This window comes from Engraulis encrasicolus, chromosome 24 (genome assembly GCF_034702125.1).
Source record: "Engraulis encrasicolus isolate BLACKSEA-1 chromosome 24, IST_EnEncr_1.0, whole genome shotgun sequence".
Classification (NCBI taxonomy): domain Eukaryota; kingdom Metazoa; phylum Chordata; class Actinopteri; order Clupeiformes; family Engraulidae; genus Engraulis; species Engraulis encrasicolus.
In genome coordinates, this window is record NC_085880.1 from 34482009 (window position 1) to 34495939 (window position 13931).

General features: G+C 46.3%; 1 protein-coding gene across 3 annotated transcripts in view; it reads right to left on the reverse strand.

Moving 5' to 3' along the window:
• Window positions 1-3817: 3817 nt before the first annotated feature.
• Window positions 3818-13931, reverse strand: part of pde10a (phosphodiesterase 10A) — a 206434-nt gene continuing 196320 nt past the window's right edge. For all 3 annotated transcript variants that reach the window (XM_063191522.1, XM_063191519.1, XM_063191521.1), the window contains exons 21-22: window positions 13273-13361; window positions 3818-6928 (exon numbers count right to left, since the gene is read on the reverse strand). In XM_063191522.1, the coding sequence (XP_063047592.1) occupies window positions 6715-6928; window positions 13273-13361 (303 nt within the window). In that variant the 3' untranslated portion in view covers window positions 3818-6714. The remainder of the gene's footprint in view (window positions 6929-13272; window positions 13362-13931) is intronic.

A 13931-nucleotide genomic window follows, 5' to 3' on the forward strand; every position in this document is an offset into this window, starting at 1 on the left:
ACACACACACACACACACACACACACAGAAATAAAATCTACTCCACATCCTAAACTATTGGATAGTAGTAATTACATTCACGCAGTTGTCCTTTCCACAGTGTAGCAGATTATGATTGGTCAGCTAGGACTCGCATCTCAGGAACTGAAACTAAATAGCCAATCAAAACAGCTCCTCAGAAACGGTGCAGCCAATAAGAACAGCTCCTCAGTCAGGAGCCAATCAGCCAACAAGAGGAGGCCCCCAAGGGCTCATCAACTCCCTGCTAAAGCGTGGCTCGTCTCGACTCGACTCGTGTGCTCAGTGTCGCACTCAGGTGGAGGCTTTGGAAAGTTAGAGAGAGAGAGAGAGAGAGAGAGAGAGAGAGAGAGAGAGAGAGAGAGAGAGAGAGAGAGAGAGAGAGAGAGAGAGAGAGAGAGAGAGACGGTCAGCTGCAGCCCCTGACCTTATTTAGGCTTGGGTGGGGGGGGTGCATTGGGTTCTGTTGGGGGTAAGGTAGGAGAGCTGGGTGATTTGGGGTGGGGTGGGGGTGGGTGCTGGCTTTTGGGGGTGTGGTGGTGATGGTGATGGTGGTGGGGCAGTGTGGAAGAACTGCAGTGTCTCAGCGTGACCAGCACAAAGAGAGGACCAATGGGCCTGTCATTCAGGGAGGGTGGAGGGAGCAGAATTTGGGTCCCCATTACATTGTACAGTATGTATTGACGGAGGGCCTTTTCAGATGGTTTTGCCCTGTGCCTGCATGGCCAAGACTATCAGAGGCATCATAGGCCTATAGCAACATGGCATCTTTCAAGTAAGTAAGTAACACACCGATTTGAACCAAACTATCTCGTTTTTTGCACTACACCTTTGCATGTTGACTCGGGCCCCATAACACCCTGTAACAGGTTAGGTTTAGGCAGGATTTTTGGTCAGGGCCCAATATAGCAACAATTTCGCCATTTGCCTTGCTTGTTTTGCTGTCCTTGAGGGCCACGACTTTACTTACAAAGGTGTCGCACCACAACACGGAATGCACTGACATGAAATAAATACGTGTTTACATGATGCCAGTCTGGGGGTCGTTTCTCGACAGTGCCTTTGCTAACGACTTTAGCCATTTTGTTCGTTCTTAAGACCAACGTTGTAACCAAGGTCTTGAGTTGGTCTTAAGTTGTTCTTAAGTTGTTCTTAAGTTGTTCTTAAGTTGGTCTTGCGTCTAAAGACCAACTGAAGACCAACTTAAGACCAACTCAAGAGCAACTTACGACCAACTCAAGACCAACTTAAGACGGTTAGCAAAGACAAGAATCGAGAAACGGACCCCTGGACTCCGTTTCTCGATTCTTGTCGTTGCTAACCGTCTTAAGTCGGTCTTGAGTTGGTCGTAAGTTGCTCTTGAGTTGGTCTTAAGTTGGTCTTCAGTTGGTCTTTAGACGCAAGACCAACTTAAGAACAACTTAAGAACAACTTAAGACCAACTCAAGACCTTGGTTACAACGTTGGTCTTAAGAACGAACAAAATGGCTAAAGTCGTTAGCAAAGGCACTGTCGAGAAACGACCCCCTGTATAGTATGAGTATAGTCAGTGGCCCTCAGCATGGCAACATATGTACTGTACTTGTCCACGGTGATGCTGCGCTGGCCTGTGATGCATACAGACCTCCACTATTAGGGAACCATGATGACCCTATCCACAGTGTCATTTGGAAGCCTTCTCCCTTGACCAGCATGTATGGGCGTAATTTTAGGGGGGGATGGTGGGGACATGTCCATACCACTTTTGAGATAAATCTAGCTTGTCCCCACTACTTTTTCACAATTCTAATGTAAAAACAGCATATCCGGACAATTTGCCATTGAAATGTCCCCACCACTTTTCGAGCCAAACCTACACCTTGACCAGCATGTATACCATGCAGGCACACATGTACACTACACTTTCAAAACACAGCAGGACTGAAGGCTGGGCATGGCTTTCCATGGCTGATGTCAGCATTTTGATCAATTCTGGAATATAAATATGGACTATAACAAAAGAGCATATTCCCTGTTCTCATCTGCTTCCATTATAAATGACTGAACAGCAAAGTATCTTGGTTTATTCAAAAGGGGTATCAACTACCAAGTGCATGCCGTGTGTGTGTGTGTGTGTGTGTGTGTGTGTGTGTGTGTGTGTGTGTGTGTGTGTGTGTGTGTGTGTGTGTGTGTGTGTGTGTGTGTGTGTGTGTGTGCTGTCTGTACTGTGTGTAATGTCCACATATGAGCGCACGTGTGGATTTGAATGACTGAGGGTATGTGTGTGTTTTTTGGGATACTGTATGTGTGTGTGACTGCTCATTGTATATCTGCGTCTAAGGGCCTGTACACATAGTGACGTTTGTGTTCTGCCAAAACATGAATCAACACTCACATACAGATGGGAGTCTGCTCTTATGGGCCACAGAAACAGAATATTGCCGTTTTATTAACCAGGGGTGGACAATCCGAGTTCAGAAAGTAAAAACCCTGCCACAAATTTGTTCCAGCCAATTCAACGAACCAGCTGATCCCAATTATCACACCACTTTATTTAGGTGCCGTTTCCACGTAGCTGGATATTTTTATATGTGGATATTTTTTTCTCCTGCTTGTATTGGTTTTGCATTGGTTTTGGCCTTCCGTTTCCACGTAGCAGATATTTAAAAATCCAGGTGCAGGAGAAAAAAATAGCAGGAGAAAAAAATATCCTGTTTAGGGGTCTGAAACTCATTTGTTACAATGGAGGATTTTTTTTTATCCACATGTTGCGTTTACACCTAGCAGGAGGAAAAAATACCCTGCTAAAAAAATATCCTGCTACGTGGAAACAGCACATTAGTTGATGGGCTTTTGAAACCACCTCTGCTAGCAGCACAGGAGGAAGAACAATCAGGCAGGCCTTTCTCAATCCAGTTTATCCACCCCTGTTATTTAACATTCATAATGATCACCTTCTGAAAAGCTGAAAGTTGTTGTGGTATAAGATGTGCTCATGTATGTAATTCTAGATGCAGTCTCACTTTTTAAATTGTCTGTAGGAAAATACAAAAACATAAAAGGCTACAACCAAACCTCAGAGGCAACTGTGATTCTCTAAAAACACATGTTGATTTTAGCACTGTGTGCTGATATTTACGTAATCACTTAAGACATGGCCCCTGTTATAAATTTGCTGTTACCAGAGTAGCAGTGACCAAATAATAATGTATTACTAAAGGCCTGGTGTAAAGTCGTAGTGGTGTAGTAGGCTACTATGGTAGTTACTTTTTTTTTTCAAGGACTACTTTAGCGTTCCACTGGTGCATGATGGGGCTACGGGCTTTGGAAGCATAGACAGTTGCTATTATATTGAATAAATATCACAATAGTCAACAAGAAGTCCTTGTTGTATGGTGTAAACCACGAATGATGTTACAGAAAAAAAACAGTCTGAAGTTTAATGGCAGAAAGGCAAAGCAGCTGCAATATCCTGAGCCTACATTGCAGGCAAATTACACCACAAATTGTCCCACAAAGTTGGATTGAAATTATCATCCAAATAACGGCATTGTCAGAATTTCCCACTGTTCTACTATGTAGGCCTACTGTTACCTGGCACCCAAAATGGCCAGCCAGAAGCCGAGAGGATAAAATAGGCCTACTCTACAGTTACAACGTTGCAACAACGTTCCTCTGTGTACAGGCTGTAATGTGTGTACCGTACTGTATGACTGGATGTAAGTGTACATACAGTATGTAGCCTATAAGTTTGTGTGTGTGTGTGTGTGTGTGTGTGTGTGTGTGTGTGTGTGTATGTGTGTGTGTGTCTGTGTGTACAGTATGTGTTTGTGCATGTGAACATGTGCATGAGTGTGCCCTTCTATATCAGCATGTATAGAGCTCAGTGCAGTTACTGCTAGTCAGTACCATTAGATTTCCTTCTGTGGAGCACACCACTCCGAACCTAGCATTAAATGTAGTCTTAGCCTTGGACCTTAGCCTTGTCCTAGACTCCAGAATTAACAAAGCCAGCATGGACATTAGTCTAAGGGCCTCCACAGACCGATTCCGTCAAAGGGCGGAGCACTGCTCTGCCAACGTTTGATCCCACTGTTTTTAATACAACCCCGCACACCGGCGCCAATATGTCCGTGGATGTCGGCTGCCAATGACGGCTGAGTTCTAGTTTGTCAGAGCCACCCATCGTTTATCCATGCTATGCGGTGATGAAATTCCCCATTCGTGTTTATAGCACGCCTGCGCCAGTGTGCGGGGGTAACCGAAATTGTCGGAACCGATAGTGCTCTGCACTGCTGTTGGAGCCGATGTGCGGAGGGCCTTACGGTAGGGACACATAGGAGGCGAAGCAAGCAAAGCGAAGAGAGGCGAAATCCAACCGTCATCAGGTCGTCGCGGCGAATCAAATGGAATGGAACAGTTAGGTTGTTGATTTGATTGGACCGCGACAGGCGAATTCGCTCCTCATTTGCATAACATTAAACTTTCTTTAATAATTTCGCTTCGCTTCGCTCCTGTTCGCTTGCCATCGCTTGCCTTCGCCTCTCTCATAGGAATGAATGGAAAAGTTCGCAAATTCGCGTGTATGTGTGTCACTACCGTTGGACTCCAGACTGAATTCTCAGAGGGATGAAAGCCAGCATGTACGTGACAACAAGAGCCTTAAGTACTAACCTTGGTCTTAGACCAGACTTAACTCTCAAGAGGGATCAAGACCAGCATGTACACTACAGAGTCCAGCATATGACAGACTTAGACTCAGTCTTGGTCTCAAATTCAGTCTTCCCCAGACTTGATCCAGCAAGCTCCAAGCCAGCATGGTCAGAACAGCAGGTTCTAGTACACCGCAGGACTGCACTTGGGAGCGAGGTGGAGAGAGGTGTGGTGTGGTGGGGTGGGGTACGGTGGGGTGGGGTGGGGTGTGGTGATATGAGGCGTTGGCTTGAACAAAGAAGGGGGGCAGGGGAGCATTTTAGTGGGCGGAAACAGGATGTTGAAATGGTTCTCACCCAGGATCAGCATTTTAGCTTACGTAACATCCCCACTCTCCCCAACAACCCCACCATCACTCGTCTCGTGCGAAATGGGGAAAGCAAAATGTTTTTTTTTTTTTTAAATAGAGCTTTCTAGATATTTTTTATTATTATTTGTGCCATCGTCACACAAAATAGGCTGTATCTCTTTCATTCAAGTAACTGCAAAAAACATTTTTGCTCCAAGTAACAGGAAAAGCTGCTCGAGTCAAGACAGATCAAGCAGTGTATGTGTTGTGGAGGAGTGGGTTGGCCTTGCCACATGCATCACTTCAACATTCCTTCCGTCTCGTTTTTTTTTTTTAATAAAAAAAACGTTTTTTCTCCAAAAAAGAGCAAACAAACCTAAAAAAAAGAAAGAGTTCAAAGCTTGGCGTGTGAGGGTTTTTTTTTTTTTTGACCACAGCAGGAGAAGTACCGTTGCGCTGCCTTCTGAACCCTCTTACTACAGTTTAAAGTCAAGAGTTCACATATATATCGTCATGTCATGTCCTGCTGCAGAATAAAAAGATGGGTTCAGCTTTTTTTAAGGCCCCTTTAAATAAGACAACAACAAAAACAAACAATCCAACCAACAAAATAAAAGCTTTTTTCAAATAAAAATAATGAAAAAACAAAATCAGACATTAACAAACGCAAAGCAAAAACAGCAACATGGTAAATGAAAGGTAAATTAAAAAAGCTTCTGACACAGTCCTGCCAGAAGAGAGGGTCCCAGATAAGGGTTGGGTGGGGGGTCAGGGAGTTGTGTGTGTGTGTGTGTGTGTGTGTGTGTGTGTGTGTGTGTGTGTGTGTGTGTGTGTGTGTGTGTGTGTGTGTGTGTGTGTGTGTGTGTGTGTGTGTGTGTGCGTCTGTGTGTGTGTGTGTGTGTGTGTGTGTGTGTGTGTGTGTGTGTGTGTGTGTGTGTGTGTGTGTGTGTGTGTGTGTGTGTGTGTGTGTGTGTGTGTGCGTGTGTGTGTGTGTGTGTGTGTGTGGGCAGGTGTCAGTGGTGTCCATGAGTCAGGGGAGGTGGGGGTGTGTGTCAGCGGACAGCATAGGCGGCCGAGAATGTGTGTGTGTGTGTATGTGTCTGTGTGTGCGCGCGTGTGTGTGGGTGGGAAGCAAACTCTCTGTCTCCCTGTGAGGTAACTGTATATTTGAACATAAAAAAACAAGAAAAATAAATCCATCAAACTTCAGTTTCAGTTTCATCTGGTCTCCTCTCTTGACTCCTCTTCTGCTGGAGAGATCTCAAGACAAAATCAGCTTTACTGTGTTTGTGCCCGACCGCCGTCTGTCCATCCTTGTCCATGCTCCTCTCCCATGCAGGATATATGACTCACTCTCTCTCTCTCTATCTCTCTCTCTATCTCTCTATCTCTCTCTCTCTCTCTCTCTCTCTCTCTCTCTCTCTCTCTCAGGTGTTTGGTCTCCCTCCCTCTCTGTCTCCCTCCACCTTCTCTCTGTCCATCTCAGGTATGGGTGCAAGCTGGGCTGGTCAGGGATGGGAGGGATCAGCCCCAGGGTATGGATGGGTAGGGAGAGGGGGTGTGTGTGCTGGGCCCAGTAGACGCATGTCTGTGGCGGGTGAGGTCGGTGCAGCGTAGAGGTGGGAGGAGTATGGAGGGTGGAGGGCGGTGGACAAGGTGCTCTATTGTTGGTGCTCTGGGGAGAGGAGAGGGGGGTTCTGGGCAGGGGGTGCGGTTCAATTGTCCACTTTTACAGGGCCAGAGTCTGCCACTGCCCCCTCCTCTGTCTCCACCTCTTCTTGTCCTCCTTCCGTTCCCCCCTTCTCCTTTTCCTTCTCCTCCGTATCCCCCTCCCTCGCCCCCTCCCCCCCAGGTGTTGCTACGTCGGCAGGGTCCCATCCTGCAGGCTCCTCCCCTCGAACGATCTGCTCCCACTGGTTCAGGTTCTCCCTACACACACACACACATACATGCAAGCACACACACACACACACACACACGCACACGCACACGCACACGCACATGCACACGCACACGCACATGCAGATGCAGATGCACACACACACACACACACACACACACACACACACACACACACACACACACACACACACACACATACGTATGCACACACGTGCACACACGCACGCACGCACGCACACACGCACATACGAGAGCAAACACACACACACACACACACACACACACACACACACACACACACACACACACACACACACACACACACACACACACACACACACACACACACACACACACACACACACACACACACACACACACACACACACACACACAAATAAAACAGTGCACTCAATACACGCAACATGTCCATGTATACATAGAGAAATCCGCATAATGCATAAGTCTGTCATAATGCATATTACAAAAACAGCTTGACATCAACTGATCATGGTTTTTAACCACACAAACCATGCTTCGTTACTATGGTTTAGGTTTATGACAAAGAGTACACTGCAGTTAAACCATGGTTCTCATGGTTGTGCAAAAAATACCTTGAATGGATAATCATGGATTAGTCATAACAATACTATGGTTGGTTCAGAGTACTTAGAGTAACCATACCATAGCATGGTAGAACCATGGTTACATTTGGAAGAGGAAGCCAACGCACACCAGAAGTTTCGAGGTGCAGGTAGCGGGTGCAGGATCACTTTCAGAGAGGAGGATACCGCATTCTCTTGTCCATCGTGCTGAATTTTCTCAATTGAGAAAAAAAACTTGAGAAAGGCCACACTGGCCGAAACGTTGCTTCTGTAAATAAAATTCAGCACGATGGACAAGAGTGTGCGGTATCTTCCTCTCTGAAAGAGAACCATGGTTACACCATAAAAACCATGGTAGATTTTCGTAAGGGTACTTGTGTGTGAACCCAGTCAGAGTGAAAGCAGATCTGAGAGGCCTAATTCACTGCAGATGAGCCTGAGTCATGTCTGTTTCTGACGAGTCATCTTCTGTTGAGGCCAGGCGGGCTTAGCTAGAGTCAGTTCAGGTCACACTACAGGAAGGCTGCACTGCATGCCTCTACACTGCATGCCTCTGTACTGCTCTCTATATTGGTCTGCTTTGCCATGACCTTACAAGAGGGCTAATCCACAGCGGTGCTCCTATAATCGAGTTGCGCCCAGGGCGACGCCACCTCCAACGCCCCACCCATTTCACAGAGGCTCCGCCCCAGGCAACAATCGGCAAAAAAAAGTGTAATACCTGACAAAACCACTAATAGTAATACTATAATTACAACCATGTGGTAATGGTGTAGAAATAACAGTTTTAAATGATTTTAATATGTTTTTAAGTATTTTAATATATAGCGATATTCGCGACATCATTTGGGGGCGGGGTTTCTCGCCATGATTGGAGTTTTATGATGGTGCAGCGCCCCCTCAGGTGCTGCCCCGAGCAATTGCCTGGTCTGCCCGCCCCTAGGAACACCCCTTCTAATGCACAGTAACAAAAAAAAAATTCAAATGAGGTATATATAGAATATTTCAGCGTAAACTTGCATAAACCCAGATTATATAAGGGTATTCACAGCACTGTGGAGAGTCAAATTGTGTCAAACTGTGGAGTGCCAGTGTAAATTTCTGTATGTGCCTAGCTGTAATTCTACCGTTACAGGTCTTAACATCTACACAATATTGGGTAAAATTAACTCAAAGCGTTAAATTAACACTCAAATAGTGACAATAACACTATTTTGTACTTAAGGGTTATAACCCATTGCACAAGGCATCTCTGACAAGACTAGTCCAGGGGTGTTGCAGAAAATAAACAGGTGGGCCAGCAAGGCATTAAAAAGCTGAGCAATTAAGATGGTGAATTCAAGATGGTCATTTGAGAGAGAGAGAGAGAGAGAGAGAGAGAGAGAGAGAGAGAGAGAGAGAGAGAGAGAGAGAGAGAGAGAGAGAGAGAGAGAGAGAGAAAGAGAGAGAGACAGACAGACAGACAGACAGACAGACAGACAGACAGACAGACAGACAGACAGACAGACAGACAGATAGACAGAGCTGCCAGCCTAATGAACTCCCTTGAGGACTTAATTCTCTTCCTTTTCCCTTTCATGCATCTATTACTTCCTGTCATATCAAAGCTGGCATAGACCATGTCATTCATAATCATAAAACAGCAGAAAACAGAATGGCGTGTATCTATGTCATTAGTGGAGCTGATGTCCGCTTGTGCTCTATGATCTGACTTCAACAAGGCTCCACCGGGTCTGAGAAAGGAGAGGAGAGGAGAGGAGAGGAGGGAAAAGGGGAGGAGGGGAGGAGGGGAGAGGAGAGGAGAGGAGAGGAGAGGAGAGGAGAGGAGAGGAGAGGAGAGGAGAGGAGAGGAGAGGAGAGGAGGGAAAAGGGGAGGAGGGGAGAGGAGAGGTGGTGAGAGGGGAGGAGAGAGGAGAAGAGTAGAGATGAAAGGAGAGGAGGGGAGAGGAGAGGAGAGGAGGGGAGCGGAGCAAATGAGGAAGAGACGAGGGTTGAGGAGGAGAGGCAGAGAGGAGGAGAGGGGAGGAGGGCAAGAGGAGAAGGGAAATGGGAAAAGGGAGAGGAGGGGAAGGGATGCCTAGAGAGAAGAGGAGAGGAAGGGAGGCAGAAGAGGCGAGCAGAAGAGAGGAAGGGATGGGATGGGAGGCATGGTATGGGAGGGAAGGAGGAGTGGATGGGGAGGGCAAAGGAGGGGAAGGGAGGGGAGAGGAGGAGTAGCTGAGGGCAGGGACGGATCAGGATTCCATGGGCCCCTGGGCCTGACACCAAGAAAGGCCACCCCTCAATGGGTGTTGCTAGTTTACAAAATGATTCAGGCTCTAAGGCCAGGTGTGAGAGCCTACACAGTACATTTGCCAGTGTTCATTTTGCAGTGTTAAGGCTTATTAACACTATTGGAGTAATTCCAACACCAAATGGAGTGAGATGCTCTCCAGTGTCGGTGACAAATGAAGTTGTTAAATTGTGTGGAGTTAGAAGTACTCCAGAGAGCCACCGCCTCCCCGAGGTGATGGAGTTTGTCAGCGCCATTGTATGCTCCCCACAACGGCTTTACTCTTTATAGTATTAGCTTAACACTATAAATCTAACATCAGTGTTTAACACTGATCTGGAGCAGGACCAAATAGACACTAGAACAGTGTTAATTATAACTCTGTAAGTGTTATTTTAACACTACACAATGTACTGTGTATGTTGTCGACGGTTGTCTCCAAGAGAAATGTGAAAATACAGTTGTTAAAAGTGTGATTTTAAAGGGACACTGTGTGAGATTTTTAGTTGTTTATTTCCGGAATTCATTCTGCCCATTCACTAATGTTACCTTTTTCTTGAATATTTACCACCAGCATCAAATTCTAAGTATTCATTATGACTGGAAAAATTGCACTGTCATACATGAAAAGGGGGATCTTCTCCGTGGTCCGCCATTTTGAATTTCCAAAAATAGCCATTTTTAGCTGCAAAAATGACTTTACTTGGACCATACTAGAAAAACTTAGTAAACTTTCATGTAAAGATCAAATTTGGCAAAAGGCAGCCCAATTTCAATAAGTAGCATAGTTGCAGTACCCTTTTTGACCATTTCCTGCACAGTGTCCCTTAAAAACAACATGAGAATCAGTGTTGCCAGATGGAAAATTATGTAAAAAAAACTATCGTACCAAAATTAATATTTTTAAAAAATATATATTTCTAGGGGCTTTTATGCCTTTATTTGATAGGACAGTCTGAGATGGTAACAGGAAGCGAGTGGGACAGAGAGCTGGACTGGGATCGGGAAATGACCCCGACCGGACTCGAACCGGGGTCCCCGTGGGCATGCAAGCCCAGATGTGGGGGGCTTAGTGTGCTGCGCCACAGCGCCCCCCCCCCCGTACCAAAATTAAATTAATGAAAAATAATGTGCATCATGTTTTTTGGATGGTACAAATACAATAATTATCGTACATCTGGCGACATTGATGAAAATGCAAATGTAGAGGCTAGAGCTTCAGGGCCCTCTTGACTCTTGGGCCCCTTGGTCTGGGCCCAGTATGCCCATGCAGTAATCTGTCCCTGGTTAAGGGGAGGGTAAAGGAGGGCGGGGGTGGCCAGTGCTGGATTCCAGACTGGAACCCTTTGGTGCTGCTGACGCACAGACCCAGACCCAGACCCAGACCCAGACTCTCTCCTCTCCTCTTCTCTCCTCTCCTCTCCTCTCTTCTCTCCTTTCCTCTCTTCTCTGCTCTCCTCTCTGCTACTCTCTCATCTCTGGTCTACTCTCTCATCTCTCCTTTCTGCTCTCCTCTCTTCTCTCAGCTCTCCTCTCTTCTCTCATCTCTCCTTTCTGCTCTCCTCTCTTCTCTCTGCTCTCCTCTCTTCTCTCATCTCTCCTCTAATCTCTCATCTCTCCTCTCTGCTTTCCTCTCTTCTCTCTCTCCTATCTTCTCTCTCCTCTCTGGTCTACTCTCTCCTCTCTGCTCTCCTCTCTCCTCTCTGGTCTACTCTCTCATCTCTCTGCTCTCCTCTCTGGTCTCTTCTCTTCTCTCTTCTCTCATCTCTCCTTTCTGCTCTCCTCTCTGCTCTCCTCTCTTCTCTCATCTCTCCTCTAATCTCTCATCTCTCCTCTCTGCTTTCCTCTCTTCTCTCTCTCCTATCTTCTCTCTCCTCTCTGGTCTACTCTCTCCTCTCTGCTCTCCTCTCTTCTCTCTGCTCTCCTCTCTGGTCTCTTCTCTCATCTCTCCTCTCTTCTCTCCCAACGCACCAAGGGCACAAAAGATTGAGAGCACACACACACACACACACACACACACACACACACACACACACACACACACACACACACACACACACACACACACACACACACACACACACAAGGGAGGGACGAGCTAGTTGCAAACAAACAATAGTGTCACTCACTCACACATTCATTCAATCAGTCATTCATTCAAATGAGTTTATAGATCAATCAATTACATCAGATTTCACACGCACGCATGCATGCATGCACGCACGCACGCACGCACCTTAGAACACACACACGTACGCACACAAAGATTCTTATAAATCCGAGATTGAACATGACTCCACTGAATGTGAAATATTTCCACAGGTTACCCAGGGCAACGGTGACAAACAAATAAACAGTCTGGCTGGCCTTCACGATGTAAGCTTCCATTGTTGTGTCTGGCGCCCAGTATTGTGTGTGTGTGTGTGTGTGTATGCGTCCTCTCTCTCATATGAGTGTGTGTGTGTGTGTGTATGCGTGTGTGTGTGTGTGTGTGTGTGTGTGTGTGTGTGTGTGTGTGTGTGTGTGTGTGTGTGTGTGTGTGTGTGTGTGTGTGTGTGTATGCGTGTGTGTGTATGCGTGTGTGTGTGTGTGTGTGTGTGTGTGTGTGTGTGTGTGTGTGTGTGTGTGTGTGTGTGTGTGTGTGTGTATGCGTGTGTATGTGTGTGTGTGTGTGTGTGTGTGTGTGTGTGTGTGTGTGTGTGTGTGTGAGACCTGTTGTCTCTCCTCTCCCCTGTGCTGCCAGAGTGTGTGGTGGTGGTGTTTATTTGGAGCCATGCGTGTGTTTAGAGTCAAGCTCAGGGGAGAATCAACAGGCCCACGTGGCAATAAACACACACACACACACACACACACACACACACACACACACACACACACACACACACACACACACACACACACACACACACACACACACACACACACACACACCTCTGGGCTGGCTCTCCCTCTCTCCTGCCCTTCCTCTCTGGCCAATGGTATGTAGTATGATGGAATGTATTGATGTACCTTTGTTTCTTTTTTTTTTCTTTTTTCCCCTCTTTTATTAATTTATTTAATTGTTCTTTTTAAAAGCAGCTCCTTGTGGGCTTTGTGTATGAATTCTGTAATAAAATATTTTTAAAAGTCAAAGTCACGCACGCACACACACAGAGTTCTTTTATTTTTCTAACTTTTATTTCTCTTTTTTATCTATTTTTTCTTTTCTCTACAATAAATTGTATCCTGGTTGACCCTTTTCATTTTTGCAACACAATGCACAGCATTCAGCCTTCAATTTTTATTGGAGAAGAAAATCTATCAATACCAATCAATATCAATATCAATATCAATCTCTCTCTCTCTCTCTCTCTCTCTCTCTCGCACACGCACGCACACACACACACACACACACACACACACACACACACACACACACACACACACACACACACACACACACACACACACACACACACACACACACACACACACACACACACACAGCTGCTCACCTGCAGGCCTTGAGGAGTGGCTTGGCAGCGGGGAAGAGCTGGGACAGCGTGGTGTAACAGGGGATCGCTACAGCATTGTAGAAGCTAACCTGGAGAGAGAGGGAGAGAGAGAGAGCGAGAGCGAGAGAGAGAGAGAGAGAGAAAGATAGTGGGAGAGTACAAAGGGGGAGAGAAGGAAGGAGTGAGAAAGAGAGTAAGAGAGAAAGAAAGACAGAGGGACGGACAGTGAGGGAGAGAGAGACGGAAAGATGGAAAACAATGGAAAAAAAGAGAAAGAGAGAAGATGGTAAACTCTGACGGCAATGACATTTACACAGCATGATGCAACATGAGTTCCAAAATCAACACGGAAAAACTGACTATAAATGCACGCACACACACACACACACTTACACACACACACACACACACACACACACACACACACACACACACACACACACACACACACATTCACACACACACACACACACACACACACACACACACACACACACACACACACACACACACACACACACACACACACACACACACACACACACACACGTCATTAGATGCACCTCGGGAGGAAACACCAAGCCAACGCCATGCCACAGCGCCACTGGGGAGAGGAAAGGGGCCAAGTGAAGATGGGGGAGGGGGGGGGGGGGGGCTGG